Source organism: Molothrus aeneus, chromosome 2, assembly GCF_037042795.1.
Source record: "Molothrus aeneus isolate 106 chromosome 2, BPBGC_Maene_1.0, whole genome shotgun sequence".
NCBI classification, from domain to species: Eukaryota; Metazoa; Chordata; class Aves; order Passeriformes; family Icteridae; genus Molothrus; species Molothrus aeneus.
Genome location: NC_089647.1, coordinates 25,518,608 through 25,532,495, shown reverse-complemented (window position 1 = coordinate 25,532,495; position 13,888 = coordinate 25,518,608). Strand labels below are relative to the sequence as shown.

At 45.5% G+C, this 13,888-nt stretch overlaps 1 protein-coding gene across 2 annotated transcripts in view; it reads left to right on the top strand.

The window, feature by feature from the left end:
* Positions 1-1,449: 1,449 nt before the first annotated feature.
* The window catches only part of GSK3B (glycogen synthase kinase 3 beta), a 149,386-nt gene continuing 136,947 nt past the window's right edge, over positions 1,450-13,888 (top strand). For both annotated transcript variants that reach the window (XM_066572120.1, XM_066572119.1), the window contains exon 1: positions 1,450-2,659. In XM_066572120.1, coding sequence (XP_066428217.1) covers positions 2,572-2,659 — 88 coding nt within the window. In that variant the 5' untranslated portion in view covers positions 1,450-2,571. The remainder of the gene's footprint in view (positions 2,660-13,888) is intronic.

Here is a 13,888-nt window from a genome sequence, read left to right as displayed (position 1 = left end):
CTAGTCCAAGTTATTTTGTTTGTGGTATAAACTATTCTGGCAGGAGCACTTCTTGTTTTTTTTAATGGCATAAGCAAGCGGTGCTCAGTTTTTGCTGATGTCTGTCGAGTAATTTCACTGAGTTCACAGCAGGCAGCAGTGCTACAGTGCTGGCTGTGCCAGGGCTGGGAGCTGCTGCCCCCAGGGCTGCTCCAGAGCCCTGAAAAAGGACAAGTTCTTCCAGAACAGTGCCTGAAACTCTGGCCAGGGCCAAGCTCAATCTATGGTGGCAGTGGGACCTAACGATGAGTGTTTAGTGCCTCAATAAAACTGTGTTTCCTGTGAGGAAGCCTTGCTGTTAACAGCTGAACCGGGAGGACTTTCTATGAGCCCTGATCTTCTTTTGCCTGCTTGGCCCAGTTTGTGCAGAACGGGTTCACCATCGCTCCATGAACCACATCCACGATTGTTCAGCCTCCCGTCTCCTGCTGGGAAGCTGCAGAGGGACTGCTCACAAGAGCTTGTCGCGACCAGGCAAAGGGAATGGCTTCAAACTGGAAGAGGGTAGGGTTAGATTAGATATTTGGAAGAAATTCTTTACATGAGACACTGGAACAGCCTACATGGAAGAGTTGTGAATGGCCCATCCCTGGAAATGTTCAAGGCCAGGTTGGATGGGCTTGGAGCAACCTGGTCTAGTGGAAGGTGTCCCTACCCGTGGCAGGGGGATGGGAACTGAAGGGTCTTGAGGAGCCTTTCCAACCCAAACCGTTCTGTGATTCTATGACAGCACTGCGCGCGTCAGCGCCATTTCCTTCACAGCTCAATGAAGCAGAACCTCTGTCCCTGGCGGGTTTTGAGCACAAACCCCACAGTTTCGGGTTTCCTTTCGCGCTGCCCCAACCACGCTCCCGTCGGGACGGGACGCGGGGGCGCGCTTGAGGGGCGGTGCCCGGCCGAACTGCGCATGCGCGCTTCCCTCCCCTGGCCCCCACAGAGGTGAGCGGCCGTGCCCCGTCGGGAGCGGGCGCGCCCGTGGCCCCGCGCCTCGCGATTGGCTCCCTGCAGGCAGCCTCATCGCTGCCAGCCAATCGCAGCCCGCGGCCGCTCTCCGCCTCGGGCTGCGGCTTAAAGACGTCCCAGGGCTGGGTGACGGAGGCAGCGCGCCTCCTGATTGGCTCTCCCTCGTCGGCTCCAATCGGGTTGGCCCGGCGATGGCCGGAAGAGAGCCCTCCTTTCCATTGGCCGCCCGCCCGCGCTGCTAGGGCGGCGGCGGCGTGCTCCGATTGGGTCTCCGCTTTACTTCGGGGAGAATCGGTCGCGCCCGCGGTGGTTCCGTGATTGGTTCCGGCCAGTTACAGGCATTCTTGTAACGGCCTCAGGATTGGCCCCGAAAAGGCTCGGGCGTTTCCGTAAAGGCCTCGGGCCGGGGGCTCGCGGGCGCGCCGGGCTCTTCGGCCGGGTATTCACAGACGGCGCTTACGGCTGCTCCGCAGCGTAGGGCGGCGGCGGGCACGGGCGGCTGCGCGGCTTTGGCGCACGCACAGAGCGCAGCGGTGGGAGCCCGGCACACAGCGGAGGGAGCAGCGGGGACAAAGGGACTGATCGGCAGGAACAGGGAGGGGGGCCCGGCGGGAGACTTCAGCCGGGCGAACGAGTCCTATGTGCCTTGGGCGCCTGGGGAAACAGCAGCAAAAGCGGCGACCGCCGCCAGCACTCTGAAGCCGGGCTGAGGAGGAGCAGGGAAACTGCCGCCGTCATGGCCCGTGCCGTCGCCGCCGGTCGCCGTCCGCAGTGCAGCGTGCCCTGCCTGAGCCGCCGCCAGCTGCCCGTGCGGGCGCAATGAGCGGCCGCACCGCCGGAGCCGCCGCCGCCTCAGCGCCGCACTGAGCAGCAGCGTCAGCGAGCAGCGAGGCCGCCCGGCCGCCTCACCCCCCTCCGCGCGCCGCGGATCCCGCCGCCACCACCGGATCCTATTGCGACTCGTTGCCGCATCGCCTCCGCTCGGCGGTGCCCTGAATCCCTCCGCCAGGGAAAAAAATAGTCCCGTTGCCTGCCGCCTCCCTCAGAGGCGAGGGGGAAGGAGAGGAACGGGGAGGGGGGAAGGAAGAGAAGGAAGAAAAAGAAGAAAAGGGAAAAAAAAGAGATAAAGCAAATAAAAGGAGAGAAACGCGTCGGCGGCGGGATCGGAGGAGCCGGGCCGCGAGCCTCCGCCCCATGTGACTGGCGCCCGGGGTGGGGGCAGCGAGGCCCAGCGAACCCCCCTCGCTCGGGAGCGGCGCCGGGGGGAGGCGGCTCTCGGACCCACCGGCGCGGCCGGGAAGGATGATCGTGTGAGGAGCGGGCGGCGTGAGGAGGAGCAGCAGGAGGCAGGAGAAGAAGAAGCAGCCGCTGGGCGACAGAGACCGAGAGGGGAGGGGGCTTCCCCGGGGGGGGAAGGGGGGGTCCCGGCGTTTCATGTGGCGCGTCCCACCCGTCTCCTGCAGCTGAGCGAGCGAGGGAGCGGCAGGCGGGCCCGCCGGGGCGAGGCGGAGGGCGAAGGCAGGAAGAGGAGAGAGGTGATCGCCGTTGGGGCAGAGCGGGAGAGAGACCATGTCCGGGCGGCCCAGGACCACCTCCTTCGCGGAGAGCTGCAAGCCGGTGCAGCAGCCCTCGGCCTTCGGCAGCATGAAAGTCAGCCGTGAGTATCCTGCTCCCCTCGGGTGGGGGGGTGAGGGCCGGGGAAGCTGCCCCCGCCCTTCGCCCAGGCGGGGAGCGGCGAAGGGAGCCTGGCCCCAGCCCCGGCCTCGGCAGCTCCTTTCTCTCCCCTTCCCCCCCCATTAACCTTGAATAGGCGCACGCCGCCGCTCCGTTCGGGGCCTGCTGGACGGAAAATCCCGGTGGGTTTGTCCTCGTCCGTAGCTCCTGGTCGCTGCCAGCGGCCTCTGGCTCATTAAAAAGCCATTTTTCCCCCTTTGTGAAACGGATTGGGAGCTCCGTAGTCTGTATTTCCTTTTCATTCCCCCCCTCCTCCCACCGAAAGGAGGAAACGAATTGCGGGCACACAGGTATGACCGTGACATTCACGTTCATTATGTGTTTTTTTGAGGTTTTTTTTTAAAGCACTCCTGGCTGTTAAGGGGAGAGAGCATGGAAGGTTTTTCCATGCACCCGTAGATCGGGTGTGAGCACCTTTTAGTCCAGCCCATTAAAAAAAAAAAAAAAAAGGAGGGGGAGGGGAGCTTACAAAAGGTGTCTCTAATATCCTCCAGGCTCTGGTAAAATGCTCGGAAGAAGGCATAAGAAAATGCTTATTTTGAAATAACTACTCCATGGGCTCACATGTCAAGCTTGGCATTCTTTTCCCAATTTTCTGATCAGAGGAATATTTTTTTAAGAATGAGGCCTGTGCTTTATTCTGCACAGACATGTCAGAAATGCTTAATGTGTGCCCATTCTTCGTATTCTATCCGTTGGGGTTAGCTGGTTTGTGGGAATTAAAAATATGAATTAAACCTGAGCAAATGTACATTGCTGATACAAAAAGGCCCAGTTCTGAGTTGCTGTAGATCAGCTATGTGCTTATCATATGGAATTTCTTTACTCCTGATTTGAATATGTTCACATTAAGACCTGAATTGTTTTTCCAGATTTATATGAACAGTGTAGTTTTTAGAGATATTTTCTTACGGAAATGCAGGATGACATTTTATGGGACCAGGAATATGCTCTATATGCATTCCCATTCGATTGATCTATTTGATATTAGTGTAAAGCCACACCTGACATGGCTCTGTGGGTACATGCCTGTATCCATCGCAGGGGCTTGTATGTTTCATGCCAAAGCACTGGGAGAGTGTGAGCTTTTTGACAGATGAGAAATTTTGATAGTTTTTTTTGCACCGAAATGTCTTCCACTGTGGTTGAAGCCTTGAAGAGAGCATTTGGCTCAGGGGCTGTAGTCCACCTTATATCTGCATGGTCAGTGTGCCAGCAGCCCTCCAAAAACCATGGATGCAGTTAACCCATATTAGCAGCATGACAGCGTAGGTTTGATCAGGTCCAGCATTAGTATTTATTAAGGATTATTGATCTGTACGGAGGAGAACTGTGGGTGACTCCATTTTAATTTACTGGCTCACTTTATGTGCCTGTGGAATGGAAAGCAGGTCTTGTTGATCAGTATTTCTGCAGGTGGCTGTCTAAACCGAGCGAGACCTCAACCTGTCATACTCAGCAACTAAATGTGCCTTATTCAGGCTCTGCAGCTTGATTCTTGAAAGGTCATTGATGCTCCTTTCCCGTTTATTTGAGGTCAAAGACTAGACAGATGCTTGCCTGTGAAGAGGGTGCTAACTGATGCAGACTAACAAGTTTGCAAATATGATTCAATCCCAAGTGTATAACACTGAGGGAGAAACAAAGGCCGTAACATAAAGCGCATGCACTTGTGATAACCCCCCCAGTCGCTCTAGTCATGTGCTCCTGGTCCTTCTGCTGTCTGGAAAAAAATGTCAGAACAAAGCAAGAGAACCACATTCAAGGATTCTGTGGGAAGTGTAGTTTCTATTTTCAGTTAATCCAGCCATGTAAGACAGCCTGGGAAGTTAACTTTTTTTCTTTGCTTTTTAAGTGAGAAAAATTCCAGGGTGTCAAAAAAGGTTTTATTTTTCTGGTTAGCAGAGTCTTGGTAACATCTTATCACATGATGTAGCAAGCTGTGTATTGCCGGTGTGGAGTGCTTGTGTGGTGAACAGAGTTAGGTCGGCTCTTTCATTTTGATATATATTTATAGGCTGATACTTAGTTACATTCTGAGCCAGTTTGAGTTAAAGCTGGGACAAAAGAGTCCTTGTGAGGAAGGTGAAAATTGATGGATTGGTATCTTCTGAGTGTCTTGGACACCTTTATTGCTTCTGTCTTGGTGTGGGTCTTTTGGAAGCAAAACCTGACTTGTTTGCTGTCAGCCTTTTTGCACTCATTTGTAAGGAGGGGTGAAATCAGATGATGAAGTCACTCTTGCTCTGATGTCTGTTGCAGCTATTGCTTCTCCTGGCTGAGCACTGCAACAGTTACCTAGGAAGGATAGATCTAAGGGATGAGAAAAGGATTCATAAAATACTGGAGGAGGGTTCATTGTTCCTTCTAGTGTTTCCTGGGAGGAGCAGAACTAGAACCCTGCTGTCATTGCATTTCTTCCCAAGGTATATGGGGAGGAAAGACTGAGCAAGGATTTTTCATCTCTGCTGTGCAGTTTGTTAGATTGAATTTATGATACTTTGTTCTCAGAAGTTGGTAACTGGATGAAGCCTTGAATGGAAGGATGGGGGATTACCAACAGCTGCTTCTCCTTTGACTGTTGGGAAAATTGACTTCTCATGCATGCTGCTCTCATTGCTCTGTCAGGGTTGTTACAAGGATTTTAACATCTCTGCAACAGTAGGAACCCTGTGGCCTTCACATATCTCTTTCAAGCCGTACCTCTGTCTTCTGAAATTTGACTGTTTTTATTTCCCTATTTATATTTTTGTGGTTGTGAAATCACTCAACCATATGGATTTCTACCTTGAAATAGTTCTCAAATAAGGTATTCTTTGTGTGGGTTTGTATTGCTGAGTTTGCAGGCTTTCCCTGAACAAAACACCCATGTGTACTTCTTGTGTTAAGCCTGTCCCTCAAAAGGAGGGAGCTAAGCTTCCAGTTTTCCACTTGCTGATACTATCAACCTGCTCATTATAGTAGGAGAAGAGATAGGAGCTTGAAGTTTTCTTTTGTTCTTTACCTAGTTGCTCTTACACTGCTTACGGATGTACCTTGTTTTTCAAATGGGACAAAAATAATCCTGAAATACAAAGGGTAGTCATGCAACACATGACTAAAATATCAGTATAAAAATAGAAGTCTCAAAGTTTACAGTTTGAGAATTTTCATCTAATGACTGTCGAATTGATTTTTTTTTTTCCTTCTCTGAGCTTCTGGGAAATATAAGTGTTTCAAGTAACACCAAGTCCTTGCAGACAGCAGTACTTATTGTAACTGTAGCCAGTTGTCTTGATGGTCTGCAGTAAATAATGTCTTGGCTAACACTTGCCATGAAGAGTTTTTGCTCCATGTGTGAGTGTCATGGATCTGTAATTGGTTAGGCAGGATTTGTCAACTTGGAGGATGAGGAAGGCTGTTTTATTTGCTTTAGCTAATTCTGATGTTGACCACATACTCTTGGTTGCAAAATCTAAAGGACAGTCTTGTAATAATTCATTTTGGACTCTGTGGAAGAATGTTTCAGTGGTGCCAAACTTTGGGTTTGTTGAAGTTTTTCTTTTCTTCTTAGATTCACTGGGTTTTTTCTGTATTGTAAAATCTCCTGAAAGCACAATAGCTTGGTAAGCCTATATTGCTGTGTATTGTTCACACAGAGTGTGATGGCTCTTTAGAAATGGTTCATGAAGGAATAAAGTCTGTGAGTTTGTTGCTCTTTTAGTGGTTATTCCACGAGCCACTACATAAAAGTGGCTGCTTTTTAGGTAGCAGTGGTGTCTAGGTGGCAGTTTTAGTTTAATGCTGTGTGGTGTCCAGGTAGGTGTGTGGGAAGAGCCTTGGATAAAGGGCACCCTGGGCGCCTTCTGCGAGCAGGAATGAGTGGGGCTGTTGAAACTGGCAAAGCCATTGAGATAATACCACCTGGTGTTTCTCAACCCAGTTAGGGTAGGGCCTTCTCTATTGCTTTGATAGCAGTTTCTGCCTAATTGGTTTCTGAAACTGAAAGCTGCCCGTCCTGCTTTCCTTGCTGGAGAGAGGAAAATCACTCCTTTCCAGAAGCCTGCTGAGCGTTATGTGTCTGGCTGTCGCTCATCCTAGCCCTGTCCAGCTTTCTGACTGCTGCTGGGTGAGCAGCTTTCCTCATTCCTAGATTGGAAAAAAATGCACTGAGAGGGTCAGCTAATGAACATGTGTGCCTGAGTGGAACAGTGCCCCAAAGTTGTGCCTTGCAGTCTGAAAAGGAATAGAACTGTCTGCTGTACATAATTCTGATGCTGACAGACTCTTTCCTCTTTATTCATACCATTAGCTAGTTGAGCATTCCATTTCTGTTCTGCACATTTCCTCTTCCCTACACTGCTTCTTGGAGGTGATCCCCTCTTGTATTACCCCTTGATTCACCTTGTGTGTTTCCTAGCAATATTGGAACTGTCTTGTTCACCTGTTTCCACAGCTGTGGCTTATGGAGTATGTTCCTTGCCTGTATGCATCCTGGCTCTGGAGGTTGTTGTATCACCTTATCTGTTAACTTGATAGGGCCTTGTAGGTATCACAAGCAGTGCCAGGGAGATGAGAAAAGCTGAAGATCATCCCACAGCCTGAAGAGTTTCTCTCTATTGCCCTAAGAGAGTTCTTTAATTTTCTTGTATTCTATCTTTAAGAGCTTGTTTAGATAAAATATAAAGGAATTTTCCAATATTGGTGTTCAGTTTACTCATCACAGATCTTCACAATGATATCAATCTCTGGGATATTGGTTGTTGCTGTTCCCTCAGCCCATGCTCTGTCTTAAACTGGATGAATGGCTCAAGAAGATTCTGAAAGTGTACAGTGTTATCTGTAAAAAGCCTGCAGTTCAAGCTTAGTGCTGCAATCACCTGTAGCATTTTCTGAAATGAATTAATGCTAAACCCCTTGGTTATTTGACACAGTAGCTAAACTGTGCCAGGTGCTTGTAGAACACTTGAAGCCTCTTGGTTCAAGCTATTGGAGTATTTTTGTTTTAAATGACTGAGTCCCATTTTAAATTGAAAAGTCTGTTACCTCTGAATTTCAAGACATTTCTGTAGATAACTCAAAACTTGAATATTTCTCTGAAGTTCTCTCTCTTTAGATTTTGTTAAAAAAATTTAAAAATCAACTTTACTCTGAGGACTTTTAGTCACCCATAGCTAGTGTGGGAAGTGCTAAAGTGGCTGTCTCCTGCAGCAACGATATGGCTGGTGGAGTTACTTGGCTGCTTTCTGAATTTAATGAGCATCAGCCTGGAGCAGCCTTGAAAGACAAACAAACTTTTAAAGTCAAGCAACTAGGAAATGGAAAATATTGAAAGTTAGATTGCTTCACAGAATATCCAAGTCCACTCAAAATTCAAAGATTTGTCTCTTCAGAACTTGTTTTAGAAAGCTGCACAGATAGGTGCTCTTTTATTTATGTATGTTGAAAATAAATGCCAATTACAACATTTACAATGTGATTAATAAAGATACTCTTTCAGCCATAAAGGCTCCAAACCCACAGTGTACTGTACAGGTCAGACCTCCTTTCTTCAGATATAGCACCAGAAACCCTCTTGTCTCCCATCCCACAGAGATTGTTTCCAAAGTGCTGCATGCTGCTGTTGGGGGAGGTGGAAGTTTGGAGGCATAATGGTCTGTGCCAGTTCATATTTTTTGAATTTATTTAAAATGTAACTGCTTGAGTGCACTGTAGCAGTCTGATCTTGAGGTGAGAAAGGTGTGAGATGTGGTAGCAAGATGCAGATCTGCGAGAAGTGGCTACAACATCATAGTTGTGCTCAGACAATTGTTCTGGTCAGTGCTGCTGGATCTCATTAAACAGAAGCCTGAAATGAATCTCTACCTGAAACTTTTATAAACTTTTGGATAACAACGATTTGCTTTCACCACCTCTTCAGAATCCTTCCAGCCCCCATAGGTGATAGCTTACCGTGCCACAGAGACAGGGTCATTATTTAGGTGTTTTCCATGAAAACAGTGCATGTTGGACTCAATCCTGTATCCTATAGGTGTTGCTGTGTGATGTTCTGTCAGGGCAGTAGGAGAGGTGAGATGATGGTACTTCAATAGAAATCCATGTTGGAGACCTTTCTGAATGCAGTCCTGTATCACAGTCTGAGAGCTGTCAGAAATGTGGATGCCCAGAAGTCATTCTGCTGTGCCTCTAAAAGAAGTGGACAGTGATTTTTCTTGTATGTTCAGTGCTATCACAGAATCTTTTCATTAGGTGCTCTTGCCACAGATGACTTGTCTGTTGTTCAGAAAAGGAAATAAAGCAAAGCAGTTCACTCTGTACTTTTATCTCTTGCAGACGGGAAGTAGATCTAAGCATTTAAGGCAATTTGTGTTCTCACCTAGTCTGTTTTATAATGGAAGAAAGGAAAGTGGTAAGATAGCTTGTCAATGTCAAGAACTCAGGGCTTTTTTTTTTTTTTTTTTTTTTTTTGTTTTTTTTTTTTTTGTTTTAGAAAAGCCATACAGCAACAGCTCCTTCTGAAGGGTTGGCTCCAGTCCTTGCCAAGAGTTTGCTGTGTCTCTGTAGCAGGGACTGTGTTTTCTGACTTGGCCTCATCAGCTGAGGGAGGGGCTGTTTACTGTGTATCAGTGCTAGTGCTTCCTGCACAGGTGAAAGGGGGCTGCCAGTTATTTTCTACGTTGATTAATTTCTAGATGATTTCCAGGGTTTCTGTGTGAGTGATATAGAGTCAGGTTTCCTGAAGGATCAATGATACGGGGCTGCAGTGGGCCTTGGTGCCTGCCATAGGAAATTCACTTCAGCTTGTGAATTTCTCTCAGAAGTGAGAGCACACAGCTAAGAAAAATACACCTTTATAGCTTTTTAATATGTCTGAATAGGGCTGAGTTTCTCTTTCTTTGAAGGGTAAAATGACCAATGTAGCATTGGTGAAAGTATACTTCTGTCTGAAAAATGTGTCTTAAACTTGATATGTCACAAAAATGTGTAGTGATATGGTTACATTGCTTGATGTGTCTCTTCAGGCAGTTGGACTGAGTTGGAGAAACATTTTAGTCGCCCAAGTGCCTGACAGTAGATGATCATAATAAGAGACCTGCTGATCAAAAAGGAAAGGGAGGATATTGCTCATTGTTGCCACTGGATAAGCACTGCTGTGGAGGGTATATAGAACTTAGAAATTCTGGCCCTGCACTGTGCTGTTGTATGTACATGAGGGTAAATGTTTGAGTGCAGCTGCAAAAATTGCCAGTCTTTTGGGTCAGAGCACTTGGAAGGAGAAAAGTTGGGTGTTGGCTCTGAAGTTATAACCAGAAGGGAAGCAGCAGCTGAATTTTTCCAACCAAGGCAGACTTCTTACAGCCATATCATCTCTTTTTGACTTTTTTAGTAGGAATATAATTCTTGTGAGATACAAGCCCTGTAGCTCATGGTAATGTCTTTTGCCAGGAATGCAGGCAATTGTTTAATTTTAAGACAGGCCAAGAATATGTTTTGCGGAAAGATAAACTGTGACTGTTGCTGCAGAGAAGAATTTGGTTTTTCTTGCTGTGTAGAAGGAGAAAAACTATTTAGTCACAGTTGATAGTGTCAATCTGGTTTTTTGATTCACACCATCCTGTAAATATTTAGATAGAGCATACAATGCTATTTGCACCCCATCTCATCTGCTTAGTTGTTTTAAGTATCTATTTAAGAAAAGCAGCACAATGAATTGACCTGTGTGAGCAGGTTTCCTAGAGGGAGGAAGGGGGTCACCAATTCATCAGCCTAAATAAACTGAATATTTGGATGTTGACCAAGTAAATGTGAACAATTTGGCACGCATCTGTATCCCCATGAATAAAGCCCATAACCATAAATGTATTTCCTCAATTTATGGGGCTCAGGATCAGCATCAGAAAAAATGTTTTGTGCCTCACTTAGAGAACAAAGCTTTCGGGCAGGGCACCATCTCTGCAGGTGAGTAGATGGAATGTTTTGTTTTCTTTATATATACAATTGCTCAGTTGAAACCTAAAGAAGCAGAAAATGCTGTTGTCCTTGAGAAGAATGTATCTGTTGACCATTTCACTTCTAATCTTGCCATCTTACTCATGATTGTGTGTGCTGCCTTGGGAGCCACTGGTACATATAGTCATGCACCATAGCAGTTGCAAGTTAATTGTGTTTTTTTTCTGTGTTCCTCAGAGAATAGAACCTTCCTAATCAAATTCCAGTTCTAGAGACTTTGGAATAGATTTACCAATATGTTTTAGTAACCACAATGGATTGCAGAGCTGATCTGAGTCTTGGGGAAATGTTTTAGAGGCCCATGGAAAGCTAGGTGATATTTTTTCTTTGTCTGGGTTTTCTAGTGAAACATCTATTAAATGCACTGGAGACAAAAGCATACGTTTTGTGTGGAGTGGGAGAACTTCACTATTCTGGAAATTGTGGGCCCAAACTTCAGATGATACTAGTCAGTGAGAGGGCAGGGAAAGCTTTAATTGCAACTCCCAGAATAAGGTACTGTCAATTTTAGATTGAGCTCAACTTTAAACTTGCTCTTCCTTGCTCAGTGCGGTGGGCATGGGTTGGTTTGGGATTGTGTAGAAGTTCTTATTCAGATGTTGTGGGGATGGCAGTTGAGTTTGATGGACTCTTGAAGTTCACCAGCAGGAATGTCTGAATGTCATTCAAGCAATCAGAGCATGTTTCAGAAATGTATTTGGCTTAATGGAGGATCTTAGGGGAATCAATGCTGCCAAATCTGCAAGTCTCTTCTATTTTGGGATAGATTCAACTTCAGTGGACTGAAGTTTACCTTCAGCTGGAGTAGCTGGCTTTCAGTGTCCATGAAAGCTGGCAAGGTTCAAGCATGACAAGTGACATGGGATCTCTGACAGCAAAAGAACGGCAGCTGTTTTCCCAGGTGGCACATTTGAAATGCCTGTGGGATTTTGGAGACAGGTAGAGAGATTCATGAGGCAATGAGCAGCATTCTCTATTTGGTGTCAGTGCCTTGGCTTTAAGCAATAGTTTGTGGATTTATTTTTTTCCCTGATAACCCAGACTATTTTTTCAGTGGTAATGTTTGAGCAGTTAATGATTGACTGTAAATATTTATTACAGTGGGCCAACCCTAAAAGGAAGTAGTGCAGAAATGTTTATGCTGTGTCTATAACTTTTAATAATTATGATACTTCAGATATATTTACTGAAACAGTGACACTGTCTGCATTTCAAAATATCTGGTGAAAGCTTAATTTTTATTCTTACATTGTGGCATAATTGCAAAACATAATTTTTTTCTAGCGTTAGTTTAAAACATATAGTATCTACATATGCTTTTTAGGTTTAGTTTATTCAGACATTGTAGGGTGGGGGTTTTTTGTTTATTTTGTCCTTTTTTCTTTTAAGTGAAGAGCAAGTGGATTTATGAAGGAGTTCCTGGCAGACTGTTTCAAAATCAATAGATTCTAGCTGAGAAAAGTCATGTTAAGTTGTCCTCTAGCAGCTCCTTTTGCTCTATTACTTTTTACGTGTATTTGATTATAGAGAGACACACACATATGCATGGTCAGAAATATGATATGAAGGGGAGGAGATGATCTAGAGTTCTTAGATCTGGAATTTAAACCTAGGCCACATGTGAAGGCTTCTGCTTTAAATCAGACTGCTCTACATGTATGATTGCAAAAGTTTATCTTTACATGCAAAGGTGCTCATGGTATTCTTGTCTGAGTATCTGGGAAGACTGCTAAGGTGTATGTTTTAGCTTGGTTGCTCTGATTACTCACATTTTACGTACAATCTTCTGTGCTGTGGTGCTTTCACCTCTCCCAGTGTCCTTGTGCACTGCTGTGCTTCCAGTGGAGTTCTGAAGTTGTGGTGCCCTGGGCCTTGCTGCAGAAGTGAGCAGCCCTCATCTAGTACTTTACAGGTACACCTTACACCCTTCAGACTTAAGATACGCTAGTGAGGGGGGGAAATGCCAAGGCTGCTAGGGGTGGCATCTGTGTCTGGTCTGCAAAATATTTTTCTGGGAAATATGAGGAAGAATTGTATGGAAAGTGTATCAGTAGCCAGTTAAATTGTAGAACTGATGCAGGGAGTTTATGAAGTAAGGAGAACAAAAAGTTGATGGGAGGGACTTTGAGCTATAGCTTCCTCAAAGACTGCTGTACGCAGGCTATTCCAGTTTTACTTTGAGACTACAGATGCAAGTTTTTATGACTGTATTTGAAAGCGCTGTGATTTCTAAGAATAGTAGAGAATAAAGGCAAGTATTTCCAAAAGTTCAGGTAATGTCCAGGATTTTGTCAGGAAAAGTGGTTAATAAAGGGATAGGTAATTTGTCTGTAGATGAAGAGGGAGTAATTAGCTTTCATCTGACACTGAAGAGAGCAGATGTTCCTGAACTCCTGGAGATTTGTTCGTTGAAATCCATTGAATTTCTCTGGACATCTCTTGTGCTTTTTAACTTCGATTTCTTGTTTTGTCTGTGTTAATATGAAACCATCTCATACTTAGGAAACCTTCAGCGAGTCAAATAATGGTAAATTGACCATTTTTGTTTTCTACAATTTCTTCAACCCTAACTTGGAGTTTTTCTGTGCGTGGAAACCGCTTTGCCATATATATTAGTAGTTTTTGGGCTTAGGTGGAAAGTAAGTCATTAAACATTAAATATACAACTACATCAAAATACCTTTCCCCCATTTTAAAATGAAGATATAAAGAACTAGTGCAATAATTCTAACATTCTACCAGATTTGTAAATTATACCTGGAATGTTCTCCCTTATGAAATGTACCTCTTTGGATGTCTGGGGGTAGACTATGTGGAGTGTAACTCTTCAAATGTGAAAAATTGAGTGAAACTATAGTGACATTATTGGAAGCTGGGCGGTCTGACTTGAGAGTTGGTGTCCCTACTGAAGGTTCAAGAGTGAATTTCTTCTCTAGGACACAGAAGAGTAGGCTGGTGCAGTTATGAATCACTTTTGCTTCAACTTGGCACAGATTTAAGAAAAAAAAATTACTTCTTTGTGCTACTAGCATAAATAGCTGCAAACCTCCAGAAGTTGTTAAAAAATGCCCTTTTAAAAAATATGGTGCTCCTCATATTCTTACAAAGTGACCCATCCCATGGCTGTTCTTTGAAGAAAAGGATATGTAGACCACATAAATGA